At 41.4% G+C, this 14,797-nt stretch overlaps 1 protein-coding gene across 4 annotated transcripts in view; it reads left to right on the top strand.

Moving 5' to 3' along the window:
- Window positions 1-14,797, top strand: part of SCUBE3 (signal peptide, CUB domain and EGF like domain containing 3) — a 159,336-nt gene that overhangs the window by 64,344 nt on the left and 80,195 nt on the right. For all 4 annotated transcript variants that reach the window (XM_040337787.1, XM_040337786.1, XM_040337785.1 and 1 more), the window contains one exon: window positions 14,050-14,184. In XM_040337787.1, the coding sequence (XP_040193721.1) occupies window positions 14,050-14,184 (135 nt within the window). The remainder of the gene's footprint in view (window positions 1-14,049; window positions 14,185-14,797) is intronic.

The raw sequence follows: 14,797 nt of genomic DNA, 5'->3' as shown, positions 1-14,797 counted from the left end.
GGAGATAACACATTTTTAAAGCTGTAACAGACTGAAAAGTGCAAATCGTCTCTTACCAAACTTTTATTTAACACGCAAACACATAAGATTAGCAAAAGCAGCCCCAAGAGTTGTGCAAGTGGAATCGAACTTCCCCTGCCGTTGTATGTGTTGTACATCACCGTGTTTGAGAACGAGGAGATGTCTGTTACGTGTGTACGCAAAGCAAGCTTGTCGAGTTCCTCGACAAGCCTAACAAAGAACTCGACGAGGAAAATTATGTGTTTTGCCCGACGAGTAACTCGGTCGTGTGTACGAGGCCTGATTGTCTTGATCACCAATGTCACTAGAAATTAAAGTGAGGGTAAATCCAAAATTTTGAGTTGCAACCAGAACAGGATTAGATAGAAAAAACTTAAATTGTGACACATGTTTCACCATTGGTTTTCCACCACATTTGAAAGATATACTTTCACGTCCTGTTGAAGAATGGTTGAGATGGCAAAAAAATAAAACCCTCCCAATTGCTATCCAAAATGCAAAAATAAAATGTTTCTGCTTTAGCTGTACGAAGGACCCCTGATCTAGACATTCAAAGTGGGCAGCATTTAGAGTCTACAATTCACTCAACAGTGTGGTGTCACAGAAAGGCTTTTGTTGATCTTAAGGTTTATATGCACAAACCATGAAAGCTTACACATATACAGTTGCACCAAAAATAATGTATTGGTTTACAACTATCCAATGCAAAACTTTTGTGGAACATTAAGAGCCCTGTATTTTTTCACAAGACATCAGCTTGCAAAATTAAGATTTTCTTTCCTTATTTGCTGTTCTTTTTTTCTGTGCCAACTAAATTCCTGTTTGGCCGACATTCAAGAGTAAAAATAAGGGAAACTTTGATACAGGTTTTACATTTACAAGAAAGCTGCGCTTCCTGATTTTATTTCTTGTAGGTTGTATCCATAACACAACATGCACAAATCATGGTTGTCAATATATACTTTAAAAGGATAAATCATTTTTTAAAACAATTTTATCTAATTAATTAAGTTTGCTATATATACCTATTTGCTCACACAATACAAATAATGAATGGCATTCTGGAAGGACACAGGTACAAAACCTTTGCTATGTGTACCCCAGCAGGCACTTCTGATACATTCAGAGACTTTTACCATCTAGAGTTCATAGTAACAGAAAATACATTTATAATCCTAGCGAAAATGTTTAGTAAGTATTGTAGTTTTTAGAAATATAAGCGATTGTTTGGAAGACATCCTTACTTTATTTGGATACTGGTAATAAATGTACCCATTTCAAGGAATACTTAGGCTTCATGTACACAAGACATTTTTACAACCTCTCCTGAACGGTTTAGAGGGGCTGTAAAGGTGCAATTTTTCTAAATAGCTTCCTTTACCTTAGTGCAGTCCTCCTTCACTTACCTCATCCTTTGATTTTGCTTTTAAATGTCCTTGTTTCTTCTGAAAAATCCTCACTTCCTGTTCTCCTGTCTGTAACTCCACACAGTAATGCAAGGCTTTCTCCCTGGTGTGGAGTGTCGTGCTCACCCCTCCCTTGGACTATAGGAGACTCAGGACGCCCTCTACGTTGCAGATAGAGAAAGGAGCTGTGTGTTAGTGGGCGTCCTGACTCTCCTGTAGTCCAAGGGAGGGGGCGAGCACGACACTCCACACCAGGGAGAAAGCCTTGCATTACTGTGTGGAGTTACAGACAGAAGAACAGGAAGTGAGGATTTCTCAGAAGAAATAAGGACATTTAAAAGCAAAATCGAAGGATGAGGTAAGTGAAGGAGGACTGCTCTAAGGTAAAGGAAGCTGTTTAGGAAAAAAAAACTTTAACTTGACAGATAGTAACCCACGCTTGAAACGTCCGTTTTGCCGCGTTTAAATGCCACGATTAGCTGCGTTTGTGTTTAGAAACGTTTATATATATATATATATTTTTTTTTTTTAAATAGCTAAAAACAAAAAAAATTCTGTAAACGAAACATGAGTTACCGCATTTAGCCGTGTTTAGAAGCTTTTGGCACTTGAAATGCCTCTAAACTCAGCTTCTGAACCCATTTTTTTGCATTCCCTAAAAAACCTTTAAACTAAACTGCCTAGAAACAGCTGTAAACGACCCTGTGTACATGTACTGATAAGGTAAAATAGAAGAGAGTTCAGGAGCTGTTGAAAAAAATGCCTAACTGCTCCTAAATGTCCGTATACCAGCAGTAGTGTAGGCCTTGATTTTGTCTGACCCATACCAGGACTACCTAGTAAATATGGTAGCTACTTTTATACTTTTTTTAACAATAATATACTGAGAAAGTTTTATTCTTTTCTTCAACAATTACATGCGTTCATGTCCATGTATGTTTATGTAGGGGCAGTTGCAAAAAATGAACACTCGTGGTATTCTTGCTTACAGGATCGCTACTAAAGAAAACAATTGCATTCTAAATTGTGTATGTGGGTAATACATGTAACAATAGTATTCATTATATAATTTTTTTTATAGTACTTCTTTATTTATATTTTTTACTTTTGCATTCAGATCAACCTATCCTGAGAGACAGGGATTTGGACAAACAATAATAATATAATGGGTGCTTCTACTGTAGCTGTCAACGTTTATTGCCATAATTTAAATACATTTAAAACACTGGTTGCATTTTATTTAAAGTTCATCACAACCTTTGTTATTTCCAATTTCGTCTGCATGTGTTGTGAGGGAAAAAACGAAATAATTTAACTAAATAAAAGAATATGAAATAAAAAAATATTATGCTAAATGCTATCATTATATATATCAACCCTATAAAGTTGTTCAATTACAATTCAATAATACGATTATTTAATGACAGTGGTCCTTTAAGCCTCCAGTATATATCACTGCTAGAATGAAAAAGATTGTAAAATCTACTTGCAGTACATACAACGGTCTTGCAGAGCTTCCTTTGTTGTGGACTATGCTTTGTCTTAGGCTGACTCTCACGGTCACTTCAACCTGTATTTATCAATGTGTTTAAAACAAGATAAACACGCTACGAATGGCAAGATAATACTTTCTTGGTTAAAGACATTCATTTATGCAGGAGCCTGTAACTTAAAATTTGAAGAGTTACACGATAGTCTCCTGGAAGGTTTATTTAGGATGCAGAAATACAATATAAATATAGACTATTTGTGAAAATTAAAAACTTTCTGATGTGCAAATGTAATAATTCCCATAAGAGAAAAATTACTAGATTTTTCACCTTTACAAAACACATGAAAACTGACACGAACCACAGAATTTCCATGGTACCAGACCCAGGAATAATATTATGATCAGGTTCTATAAACCTAAAATCAGTGCCATGTTTACCAGACCCAGCGGCGATTAGGGCTTGTTCTCACTAATGGGATTTTCATTTGCTTTTATAATGAATGAAAGCTGCATGCAAGGGAGTTTCAGACACAAGTCATTGGCTAAGTGATCAAAAACAGATGAGGTGTAGAGAAACACTTGAAATAAACATAGATTTTGGGATTGGATAATATGGTATAGTTAATACTTGTATTCAGGGCTGCTGTTATAAATCACGGGGCCCTGTACAGCCTACATGGCAGTGCCCCCTCAATATATCAAGACCATATTTTCACAAAAAATACACTAAAATCATTATTAGTGGACACAAACATAACAGAGAACCGGTCTGAATAAGTCCTTTTTTATTTGTTTTTTACATTAAAAAAAATTATATTAATGGGGGCAAGGGGGCACACGGGGGGGGGGGGATCAGAATCAGGCAGAACAGGGAGGGGAATCAGTGTCGGGGGAGCAATTACAGGAATGATGCCCTGTGCCAGTGTCTCTCCCTACAGCAGCTGAAAGCCGGCAGGAGGGGGAGAAATTGGCTTTCAGCTGCTGCAGAGAGCTGCACAGGGCATCCTACTGCCCCTCCGCCAAACCACACTAATTCCTCCTGCTGTTTGGGCCCCCCTGTGTGCCTGGGCCCCCTACAGGAGGACTGGTGGTCCCCCCTTATCAGCAGCCCTGCTTGTATTTGTGACATAACTTATACAGAATTTGTGATAGAAATATGTTCTTCTGAAATGTCTTCACTACTATCATGCTTATATAAAATTGGTCATATTAATTAACAGTTAAAAATACAAAGCATAGTCTGATATATTTTGGAAAGTTTCTGCCCCAAATGGGAGGGCTCTAGTCTAGTCTAATAGTCTGTCCCAGTCACACACAAAAAAAATGGGAACATCAAAACGTATAACATTGTTCTGTTTACCACTTTGAAGAATAATGTTCTGCCATAACTTGAATGTGAATACAGAGTAGACCTTATGTGGTTCCAGCTTGAGTATAATGTAAAAGTGATTTGTGCTGGAGTATATCATCCACACATAGCCAAAGGTGCAGTCTCAAAACAAAGAGCAGGGCAAACTATGGGATTGATTTACTTACACTGAAAAGGGCAAAATCTGGCATAGGTCTACATAGAAACCAATAAACTTCCAAATTATTTTGTCAAAGCTTAATTGAACAAGCTGAAGTTAGAAGCTAATTGGCTACCATGCACAGCTGCACCAGATTTTGCACTCTCCAGTTTTAGTAAATCGACCCCTATATGACAACACAGCAGGCTAGCCTCTCTCAACAGCTGCAACAAGCAAAAAGCATAGTACCAACAAGGCACAAACTGGGTGAAAGATAAGAGGTTTTACCAATGCTCAACAACTCAAGTAGTGCACCCGCTACACAGCCGTTAGATGTAGTATTGGTGTACCCTGTTGGGAAGTGCATACTCATCATCCGGGTAACAATTTGTTTGGGCCAGATTCTCAAAAAAGCGCCTATCTATAGGCGGGCGTAGGATATCTCAGATACACTACGCCGCCGTAACTTAGTGAGGCAGGTCCCGTATTCTCAAAGAACTTGCGGCCAAAGTTACGGCGGCGTAGTGTAACTGTGCCGGCGTAAGCCCGCGTAATTCAAAGTAGGCTAGTGTGGGCGTGTTTTATGTTAATGTATCGTGACCCAACGTGATTGACGTTTTTAACGAACGGCGAATGCGCATGCTCAGTATCACGCCGGCTTATGTCTTACGTAAACGACGTACTTTGCTAAGCCGGGCACACGTACGTTCGTGAATCGGCGTATCTAGCTCATTAGCATATTCAACGCGTAAATCTACGGAAGCGCCACCTAGCAGCCAGCGTAAATATGCAACTAAGATACGACGGTGTAAGAGACTTATGCCGCTCGTATCTTAGCCGAATTTATGCGTAACTGATTCTAAGAATCAGCCGCATAGATACGACGGCTCTCATTCGGACCTACGACAGCGTACATGACGCTACGCCGTCGTAAGTCCTTTGAGAATCTGGGCCTAAATCTTTATATATATCAGTCATATCTCTAGTTGAACATGGAGCTATTGAACTTATTAGGTTGCAGAGCAAGTAAATATGTAAATAAGTACTGTAGCTTGAATGATTGTGTTATTTTTCTATTTTATTCTTCTTCCATCCAAATAACTCCAGTTTCTAGACATGTGCACAGAAAAAAAAATATTTTTTTTTTGTTCCGTTTCGTATCGTTCCGTAGGTTCGTTTCCGTTCGTTTTTTGTAAGACGCCCGTTTTCCTGTTCGTTTCCTTTCGTTTTTCGTACGACGAGATTTTTTCGTATTCCGATCGTTTCGTATTTTCGTTACCGTTTTATTTTCGTACATGCGGGATGGTTCGTTATTCTGTTTAATTCATGTTCGTTACTTGTTAGACAATAATTTTCGTGAATTTTCGTCAATGATTTGCATTCTGTGTTTTGGATTCCTTTTTCTGTTCGTGTTTTCGGTCGTGTGTTCGTGTGACATCTATGACAATTTGTTGTGGATGTCATGTGGGCATGCGACTGAAGATACGAACAGAAAAAGGATTTTCGTCATTTTGTACTTTTGTAAATATATTGCGGGATTCGCGGCACTTTCAACACGCGGCTCATCCATATTAACGATTGTTAAGCCCCATACACTTGGTCAGACTTTTTTAACAACAAACATAAAAACGATCGTTTTCCGTTAGTTCTCAGAAAATTTGTTCGTTTTTGGGTTCAAATGTCTGGCCAACTGATCTCCCTTCAGATGAAAATCCACAGAAAAGTTTATTTGGCTTTACTGTACTACTCAGCACAAAAGAGAAGCTGCTTTACTAACTACACTCACTGCCCATTCAAAAAAAACGAAAATTACATCTGTGGCAAGGGATTTGCATTCTGTGTTTTGGGTCCTTTTTCTTTTGGTGTTTTCGGTCGTGTGTTCGTGTGACATCTGTGGCAAAAGATTTGCATTCTGTTGAATCCAAAATACGAACAGAAAAAAGGAATTCAAAATACAGGGTGCGGGTCTTTTGTTGTGGATGTCGTGTGAGCATACGACTGAGGGTGCGAACAGAGAAGGGATTCAAACAAGATACAGAGTGCAAATCTTTTGTTGTGGATGTCGTGTGAACATACGGCTGAGGATACGAACAGAGAGGGGATTCAAACAAAATACAGAATGCAAATCTTTTGTTGTAGGTGTCATGTGGACATGCGGCTGAGGATATGAGCAGAGAGGGGATTCAAACAGGATAAACGTTTTCGTTTTGTCGTATTTTCGTCAGATCGTTCGTTCGTATTTGCGGTTGTTCGTTATGCAGCTCATTCGTAATCCCGTCGTTTTCGTATTTTGGTGCTTTAATTTTTTCGTATGTACACATTATTCTGCGGGTACGAAAATGAACATTTTCGCACGAAAATTCGTACGAACGGGAATGCACATATCTACCAGTTTCCACTCCACTTGAAAACTTCAGCAAAACCTTAGCCAACATAGGGAAAGTGATAGAGACAAATATTAAAAGAGAAGATAGTACTTTTGCTTCTGAAATAATGTCTCCGCGTGAGCTTCTAGGTTCAGTTACACATTTAGATTTAGATTCAGCCCTGGCTCAACAGCTTTTTTGTTTGCATTCACTGCCAAAACTCCCTACTTGGAAATTTGGTGCCGATTTCCAAAGGTACGAGAGCTTGGCATAATAGTATTTTTCCATTTTGCAGGCTTGCTTCCGCAGTGTATGATGGTCATTCAGGTACACTCTTTCCATGGTGCACCTGGCAGTCCGATCAACATGCAGTATATGAAGGTTCATTGGCTTCACATACAAAATCTGCAATTTTCCATCCCTAGGCTGGCATGAGCGAAGTACACATTTACTTTAAGAATAAGAATTTTCTGTGAATAATGCCAAAATAGCAAATATATTATTTTAAAAACTGATATCTGTAAAGCATTAGCAATATGCACTGCAATTAAAGCTGAACTCTTGGCACAAAAACATTCATTTAAATATATTCCTCAATAGCCACAAAGGATATGAATCTAATTTGTGAGCACCAAATGCATTTGCAGACCCAGTGATTACACTGTAAAAGTATAAGCGGTAATGTGCTGTACATAGTAGAGCTGCACGATTCTGGTCAAAATGAGAATCACGATTTTTTTGCTTAGACTAAAAATCACGATTCTCAAAAACTGAATGCCAGAAACCCCCCCCCCCCCCCCCCCAAAAAAAACCTGTGATTTATCTGAAAATATGAATATATAAAAAACAGACCAGTGATATGTCTATAACAGGGGTAGTGAATTAAAATTCACGGGGGTCCGGTCAGAAAATGTTTCTTCTAGCGGAGGTCCTAGTGTCACAGACTAGTCCCCCCCATCAGATTGGTCCCCCCTCATCACAAATTTGTCCCCCCTCCTCACAGACTGGTCCTCCCCCCATCACAGACTGGTCCTCCCCCATCACAGACTGGTGCTCCCCCCACCACAGACTGGTCCTCCCCCCATCCCAGACTGATCCTCCCCCCATCACAGACTGATCCTCCCCCCATCACAGACTGGTCCCCCCATCACAGACTGGTCCCCCCATCACAGACTGGTGCTCCCCCATGATTGGTCCCCCTCCATCACAGACTGGTCCCCCTCCATCGCAGACTGGTCCCCCTCCATCGCAGATTGGTCCTCCCCCATCACAGACTGGTTCCCCTCCAACAGAGACTGGGTCCCCCCCTTACAGACTGGTCCCCCTCCATCAGACTGGTCCCCCCCTTACAGACTGGGTCCCCCTCCATCAGACTGGGTCCCCCCTTACAGACTGGTCCCCCTCCATCAGACTGGTCCCCCCTCCCCTTACAGACTGGTCCCCCCTTACAGACTGGGTCCGCCATCACAGACTGGTCCCCCCCATCAGACTGCCCCCCATTACAGACTGGTGCTCCCCATCACAGACTGGTCCCCTGCCATCACAGACTGGTCCTCCTGCCATCACAGACTGGTCCCCTGCTATCACAGACTGGTCCTCCTGCCATCACAGACTGGTCCTCCTGCCATCACAGACTGGTCCCCTGCCATCACAGACTGGTCCTCCCCCATCACAGACTGGTCCTCCCCCATCACAGACTGGTCCTCTCCCATCACAGACTGGTCCTCCCCCATCACAGACTGGTCCTCCCCCATCACAGACTGGTCCTCCCCCATCACAGACTGGTCCCTCTCCATCACAGACTGGTCCCTCTCCATCACAGACTGGTCCCCCTCCATCACAGACTGGTCCCTCTCCATCACAGACTGGTCCCCCTCCATCACAGACTGGTCCCCCCTTACAAACTGGGTCCCCCTCCAATAGGCTGGTCCCCCCCCTTACAGACCCCCCTAGATAGTAGACTCCTGTCCTCATAGCAGCACAGCGCAGCACAGCATTTCCCCCTCCCCACAGAACCGTACCTTATTTACACAAGATGTGCAGCGCGGCCGCTCTGGACAATGGGTGGGACAAGTTCAAGGTGAGTGATTGATTGATTGCTAGGACCGCCCACTGCGTAGCAACCAATCACGCTCGTTTTAACTTAAAAAGTCCCGCCCTTTGTTCAGAGTGGCCGCGCTTTTCATCTTATGTAAATAAGACAGGTGGAGGGCGGGTGCAGCGTTCCGAGGGAGAGACAAACCCGCGCGCGGCATGCCTGCCATGCTGTAAACATAGCAGCAGGCGGGCGAGCTGGGGTGAGGACTGAAACATGCAGGCAAACTATTTGCCGAGGCTGCGGTCCAGGCAGTATGGCTACTGGGGCCGGAACCGGACCGCGGTCCGCCATTTAGTGATGCCTGGTCTATAATGTTAAAGACCATATAACTCCTATGAAAAAATCAGAATGCCCTAATCATGTACACGGAAAATAAAAGAAAACCAGTATTTTTACTTGCACATGATTGGATGATGGAAGTCAGAAGAGCTTCTCCTCATTCACTAACCTAAAGGGAAAAGTTAATATTCCCTTGCAAATTGAACAGCCTATTTGCCATTAGTAAATCAACCACTTTGTCTTTAACAGACTGTGACCATCATAAGTATTTATCCTTTCTCACTACTCCTGTAACTTAAGGTGTAATCATAGGCATGCGCACAGGGTGTGCCAGGTGTGCCCAGGCACACCCTTATCACTGTGTGCAGTACAGATTCCCCCTAATGCCCTGGGTCCCCGTTCCCTCTCCCCGCAGTGCTTTCAGCTTCCCTAGTCTCCTATACCTCCAACTGTTGCTGCAGGGGTGTTTTAAGATGACTCGTAAATATGTAACTTTCCCTTTCATCGTGAGTGATTGGTGCTATGTGTTTGATCTTTGGGGTGCACACCCTAATGCAATAGGCTGCGCACACCTATGGGTGTAATACTAATGGGAAGAGAGGGGTAGTCATCTCTGGCACCAGCAGAGACCCAGAGGCACATGCCATGCCCTTTTCTACTATTAATATATAATTTTCTAAGAATCATTAGTATTGAACTTTGGGATTTCATTAATCATAGTTGGCTTTATGTCTACAAGTTAGACAGATGAGTTTGGGTATGGCGCCTGAAGGGAACCTAAAGATCTTTATATTTCTCTAACGTCATGTACTGTATATGTAGATCTTTTTTGCATCAATAATTTTTGTTTCTTTGTAAAGTTAGTCTACTTGTTTTCTCCAATCTATTATGCCATTCTTAATTAAGGGACAGCGTGATTTTACTAGCATTAAAACCACCGCCTAAGATTTCAGTTCAACAATGTGATTATAAGTCACATCCCAGTTGTCATGCCATGCCTGCTCATTCTGTTCCAGGTTTTCTCTATCCAAATATCCTCAGGATACTGTAATTGCCAACTTAGATGTTTGATATGATGCTTTGATCTCACCAGAGGTGTGTGTTTGATCTGTTTCCTTATTAAGAATTTGCAAATTGTACTTTTTATTCAGCAATTAAAGTTTATTTGGTATATGTTTGCATAATCGTGGCATGTAAGTAACAGACATGTCATATGAACTCAAAGAAATGAATCAAGTTTGTTACATTTAATTTATCAGAGGATAAGTACATACAGGATTTCAGGGGATAAGGTAAGGATAGGTGAGGCTGCTATGCGTAATATGCTATATACTGTAAGTCCTTCACAAGTTGTCATACTGTATTTAGGTGATTGGAGGTTATAGATTTTATAGGTTTTATACCCACCATGCACATGGTCATTTTAGAAGCTTTCCATCAGATTTGCATGAAAAATAAATCAAAGTTGGTGTGAAAATCAGTGAAAGAGTTCTGTTTTTTTTGTCATTGGTTCAAAACTATTTTATACAGTTATTTTTATCATTTGATCATTTAAAACAAAGAAATCATTAAAACCAACTTCTTTGCCAAAGTGAAACTTCACCACATTCACAAAGCTCTGGGGCAAATCCCCTTGCAAATAGAACAGACATTTTGCTGTTAGCAAATCAATCCTATTTTATAAGTTAGGCACAACAAAGACAAAACTTTTTGATTAAGATTTTGATAGAGTGGTGGGGGAATAGAACCACTGTTTGGTTTTTATTGCTGTCTTCTTCACCATTACCTTCCCTGGCGGTATGATTATGTCAGATTTTTTTAATGTGAAAGTGGTACATTGTTACCTGAGCCCATCTCAATCCAGCGATGTTGCACGAGAGACTAGGCTGTTCAAGAATCTCGCTCCTCATTGGCTGAGACGGCAGCAAAGCGCCAATTGGCTGCCGCTGTTGTCAACCAATAGGAGGAAGGGGCCCGAGAAGAGGAGGATTCAGGCTGCTCTTTGCATAACCACTGCACAGAGCGTGTAGAAAAAAATTGACTTTAGTATCACTTTAAGGAGATTCAGTATTCCTAATTGTCCAGGTCACCATTGTCACAGGGAATGAAAGTAAGGGTGAATCCCAAATTTGGCGTTACCACCAGAACAGGAATAGAGGGGAAATTTTACAATGGGGACACTAGTACCTGTGACAGCTTTCTAAGAGGAGATTTATTGTAACATTCCTGTTGAGTCTACAGGACATTAAATTAAAGCAAAATCTCCTTACCGAGGCATAGCTGGGAAAAAAATTACAATGGTTTAACCAAAATTAAAAAAAGGAAGATCTGGCTAAAGGATAATTAAAAGCATATTGTTTTAGTTTTTTTTTTTTATTTTAGATAGAATGGAGAGGGATTAGAACACCTGTCAGGTTTTCATTGCTGTCTGTGCCCCTGTTAAGGTCATGTTTACCATTATCATCAAAAGTAAATACCAAATTTTGCGTTGTCCTTAGAACAGTAATAGAGGAAAAATCTTCCAATGGGGACACTAGTTCAGGTGACCTGGGGGGGGGGGGTTGGGCAATGAATTAACATAATTTGTAGGGATTTCCTCTCACTTCCTGTTGTGGCTATTTGACAGGAAGTGAATGTAAATCTCACCAATGGGACACCGCAGGATTCCTCAGTCCTTCATCCTCAGACAAAACAATGCCAGCAATAGAAAATTCAGAAAAAAACAACGTAGGCCCCCCCAATCCATACCAGACCATGAGCATGCAGCCTGGCAGGCCAGAAACCCCACTTAAAGTGAAACAATAAAAATGAAAAATTCCTTTAAATATAGTGGGCCCCCTTAGTCTGCCCGTAAAGTGGCGCATCTGTAGCATGTATAGAACATGCTGCAGCAAAAATGAAATTTCTAAAGAAAAAAAAGAGTCAAATCACATTTAGATTGACTTGCAGTTGCAATCGCGGTTGCAATTGCCAGCCCGGCTATTTAAACTGATTTATTTTCATAAACGACACGCAGCCTGGCAGGCCAGGAAAGGGGGGGCATGGGGGTGGGTGCTTTGGGGCAGGGTGTTCTCTGCCCCCACCCCAAAGCACCTTGTCCCCATGTTGATAGGCACAAGGGCCTCTTCCCGACAATCCTGGGTGGTGATTGTGGGAGTCTGCAGGCAGGGGGCTTACCAAAATCTGAATTAACCAAAAAAAAATTCAAATTTGGATTTGGAACAAAACGAATTGCACATGTCTATTCTTTACTCATTGTGTTAGCATTCTCCTCCTTAGGGATTAATACCTTTATAACATACTCTAGCGCATTATTATTATAACCGTGTATCTTTTTATACTGCAATTTTCTTTACCTCATGATCACCACTAATAATACACAGCCAATAACCTTCTGAGCGGTGTTCCCGAGTCTGACTCGGGCTCGCCTCGCTGCAGCCACAGACAAAGTTACTTACCTTGTCCCTGGATCCAGCGATGCACCCCCGCTGTGTGAGCGAGCGGGACCTCGCTCGATTCACACAGTGCCTCTGTGTGCCGCCGTTCTCCGTTCCCTGCGATGTTACGACGCACGGGAGCGGAGAACGGCGCCAAATTCAAAAAGGTAAACAAACACAATACATACTGTATAGTATACTGTAATTTTATAGATTAGAGTACTGTATGTAAAAAATACACACCCCCTTGTCCCTAGTGGTCTGCCCAGTGCCCTACATGTACTTTTATGTAATAAAAACTGTTCTTTCTGCCTGCAAACTGTAGATTGTCCATAGCAACCCAAAGTGTCCCTTTATGTCAAAAATGGTTTTAGAGCAGCTAGAAAACAGCGATAATAAATTATAATCACTTGGAGAATTGTGCGATAGCGATTTGTGGGGAAATTCGTCATAAAAAAATAAAAGTAATGACAGCGACAATTCTGCAACTGAGCAAATTTCAGTGATTTTGAGTTTATTACATTATTGAATAATTTTTATTTTTATTATATTATTATTTGTTATATTTATTTATAATTATTTATTATATTATAATTTATAATTTTGTTTTAAAAAAAATGTCATACCCGGGTAGCCTACTAGACTCTTGTTTGGTCAGATTTAAGTGAGTTAAGAATTACAGGCCTACAGTATAAAACGCCAAATTTCCTTGCAAATAATGGTACTGCTTTTAGCACCTTTTTTCTGAAATAATCATACCGCCAGGGAGGTTAATGTGGTGAATGTACCAACACTATTGATGGTATCCAGGATGCTATTATATCATAGGATAACTTTTAGAAGTCAGTAGATAATAATAGTGATGTAGTAATGTAGAGCTGGATCATCAGAGCGCCAGGGAACATTGCTGTAACAGTTTTCATTTGAATTTCCGAGTGTTCCCGCTGCTTGTTGTCACATACAGTCCTGCCTCCTGGCCCAGATACTTTGATACACATTACACATCCTGGCATTGGACAGTGATCTGTCTATCAAAGAACCTGGGCCAGGAGGCAGGGCTGTGTGTAACAGCAAGTGCAGAGAACATTTGGTAATTCTAATGAAAGCTGTTACAGCGATGTTCCTCTGCGCTCTTATTATCTGGCCGCCTGCTCTCCTCTCTCTTCCCCAGGACGATCGCTGGGAGAACAGCTCCCATTCAAACCCCCTGCTGGTGGTGCTCGCCCCCCGCTCCGAGGCAGCCCACGCTCACCAGCCCTCATTTTCCACTCGCAAGATGCGAGTAGGGGAGTGGAAAATTTGAGGGCTAAACTAAGAGATACATAGTATATAAAATGATTCTTAATAACGTAGTACAAATTAAAGGTCATTACTTCCTTCGCAGGGTTATGATCCATGTTATTAACTACTGTACTATATTGTTTCTTACCTTGTTCTTACAGATTTAGATGAGTGTATGGAAAGCAATGGGGGCTGCCAGCAGATATGCATCAATATGATGGGGAGCTATGAGTGTCGCTGCCGCGATGGATTCTTTTTAAGTGACAACCAACATACATGTATTCAGCGACCAGAAGGTAAGTTTAAAAGGCAATCGAAGGGGGCTGGACTTGCAGGCACAGTCTGAATGCCTAATAATCACTCCTTTTTAGGTCTGGATAGAAGGAAGGGGAGAAAATGCTACATATACAGTACCTTTGCCATCAGAAGAAAATAGGTGACCAAATAAGGTTTTCTTTCCTACCCTGCCAATGTTCCACCCATGAGCCTGGGCTATTAACTCACAGATGATAGATCATTGCCTGTGGGCACCTACAGAATACCAAGTTACAGAGCAAAGTGATGATTACATTTTTAATTTTTTTCTTTTTTTTAATATTCATAAGCTTAATTTATTAAAGAGGTTCTTCAGCCTTTTTGAAAAAAATTAAAAGTTAGCAGCTATAAATACTGTAGTGGCTGACTTTTAATAAAAGGACACTTACCTGTTCAAGGATCCAGCACCATTTGCACCTGGGCCAGTTCTTTGCAGGTCTTTGGTTCTGGCGTCGACATGTTAACATTGGCAAGCTGGCTGTGACTCCTTGCGACTTCACAGCCAGCTTCCCACGGCACATGTGCAAGCCGCTCTGTGCTTTGTGAATGGTCCCACAGCCATCTGGGACCTATGGCGTGTTCCATTAATCTACA

Source organism: Rana temporaria, chromosome 2 (assembly GCF_905171775.1).
Source record: "Rana temporaria chromosome 2, aRanTem1.1, whole genome shotgun sequence".
In the NCBI taxonomy this organism is placed as follows: domain Eukaryota; kingdom Metazoa; phylum Chordata; class Amphibia; order Anura; family Ranidae; genus Rana; species Rana temporaria.
The sequence above is the reverse complement of the archived record's forward strand: the minus strand, read 5'-3'. Positions and strand labels throughout refer to the sequence as shown.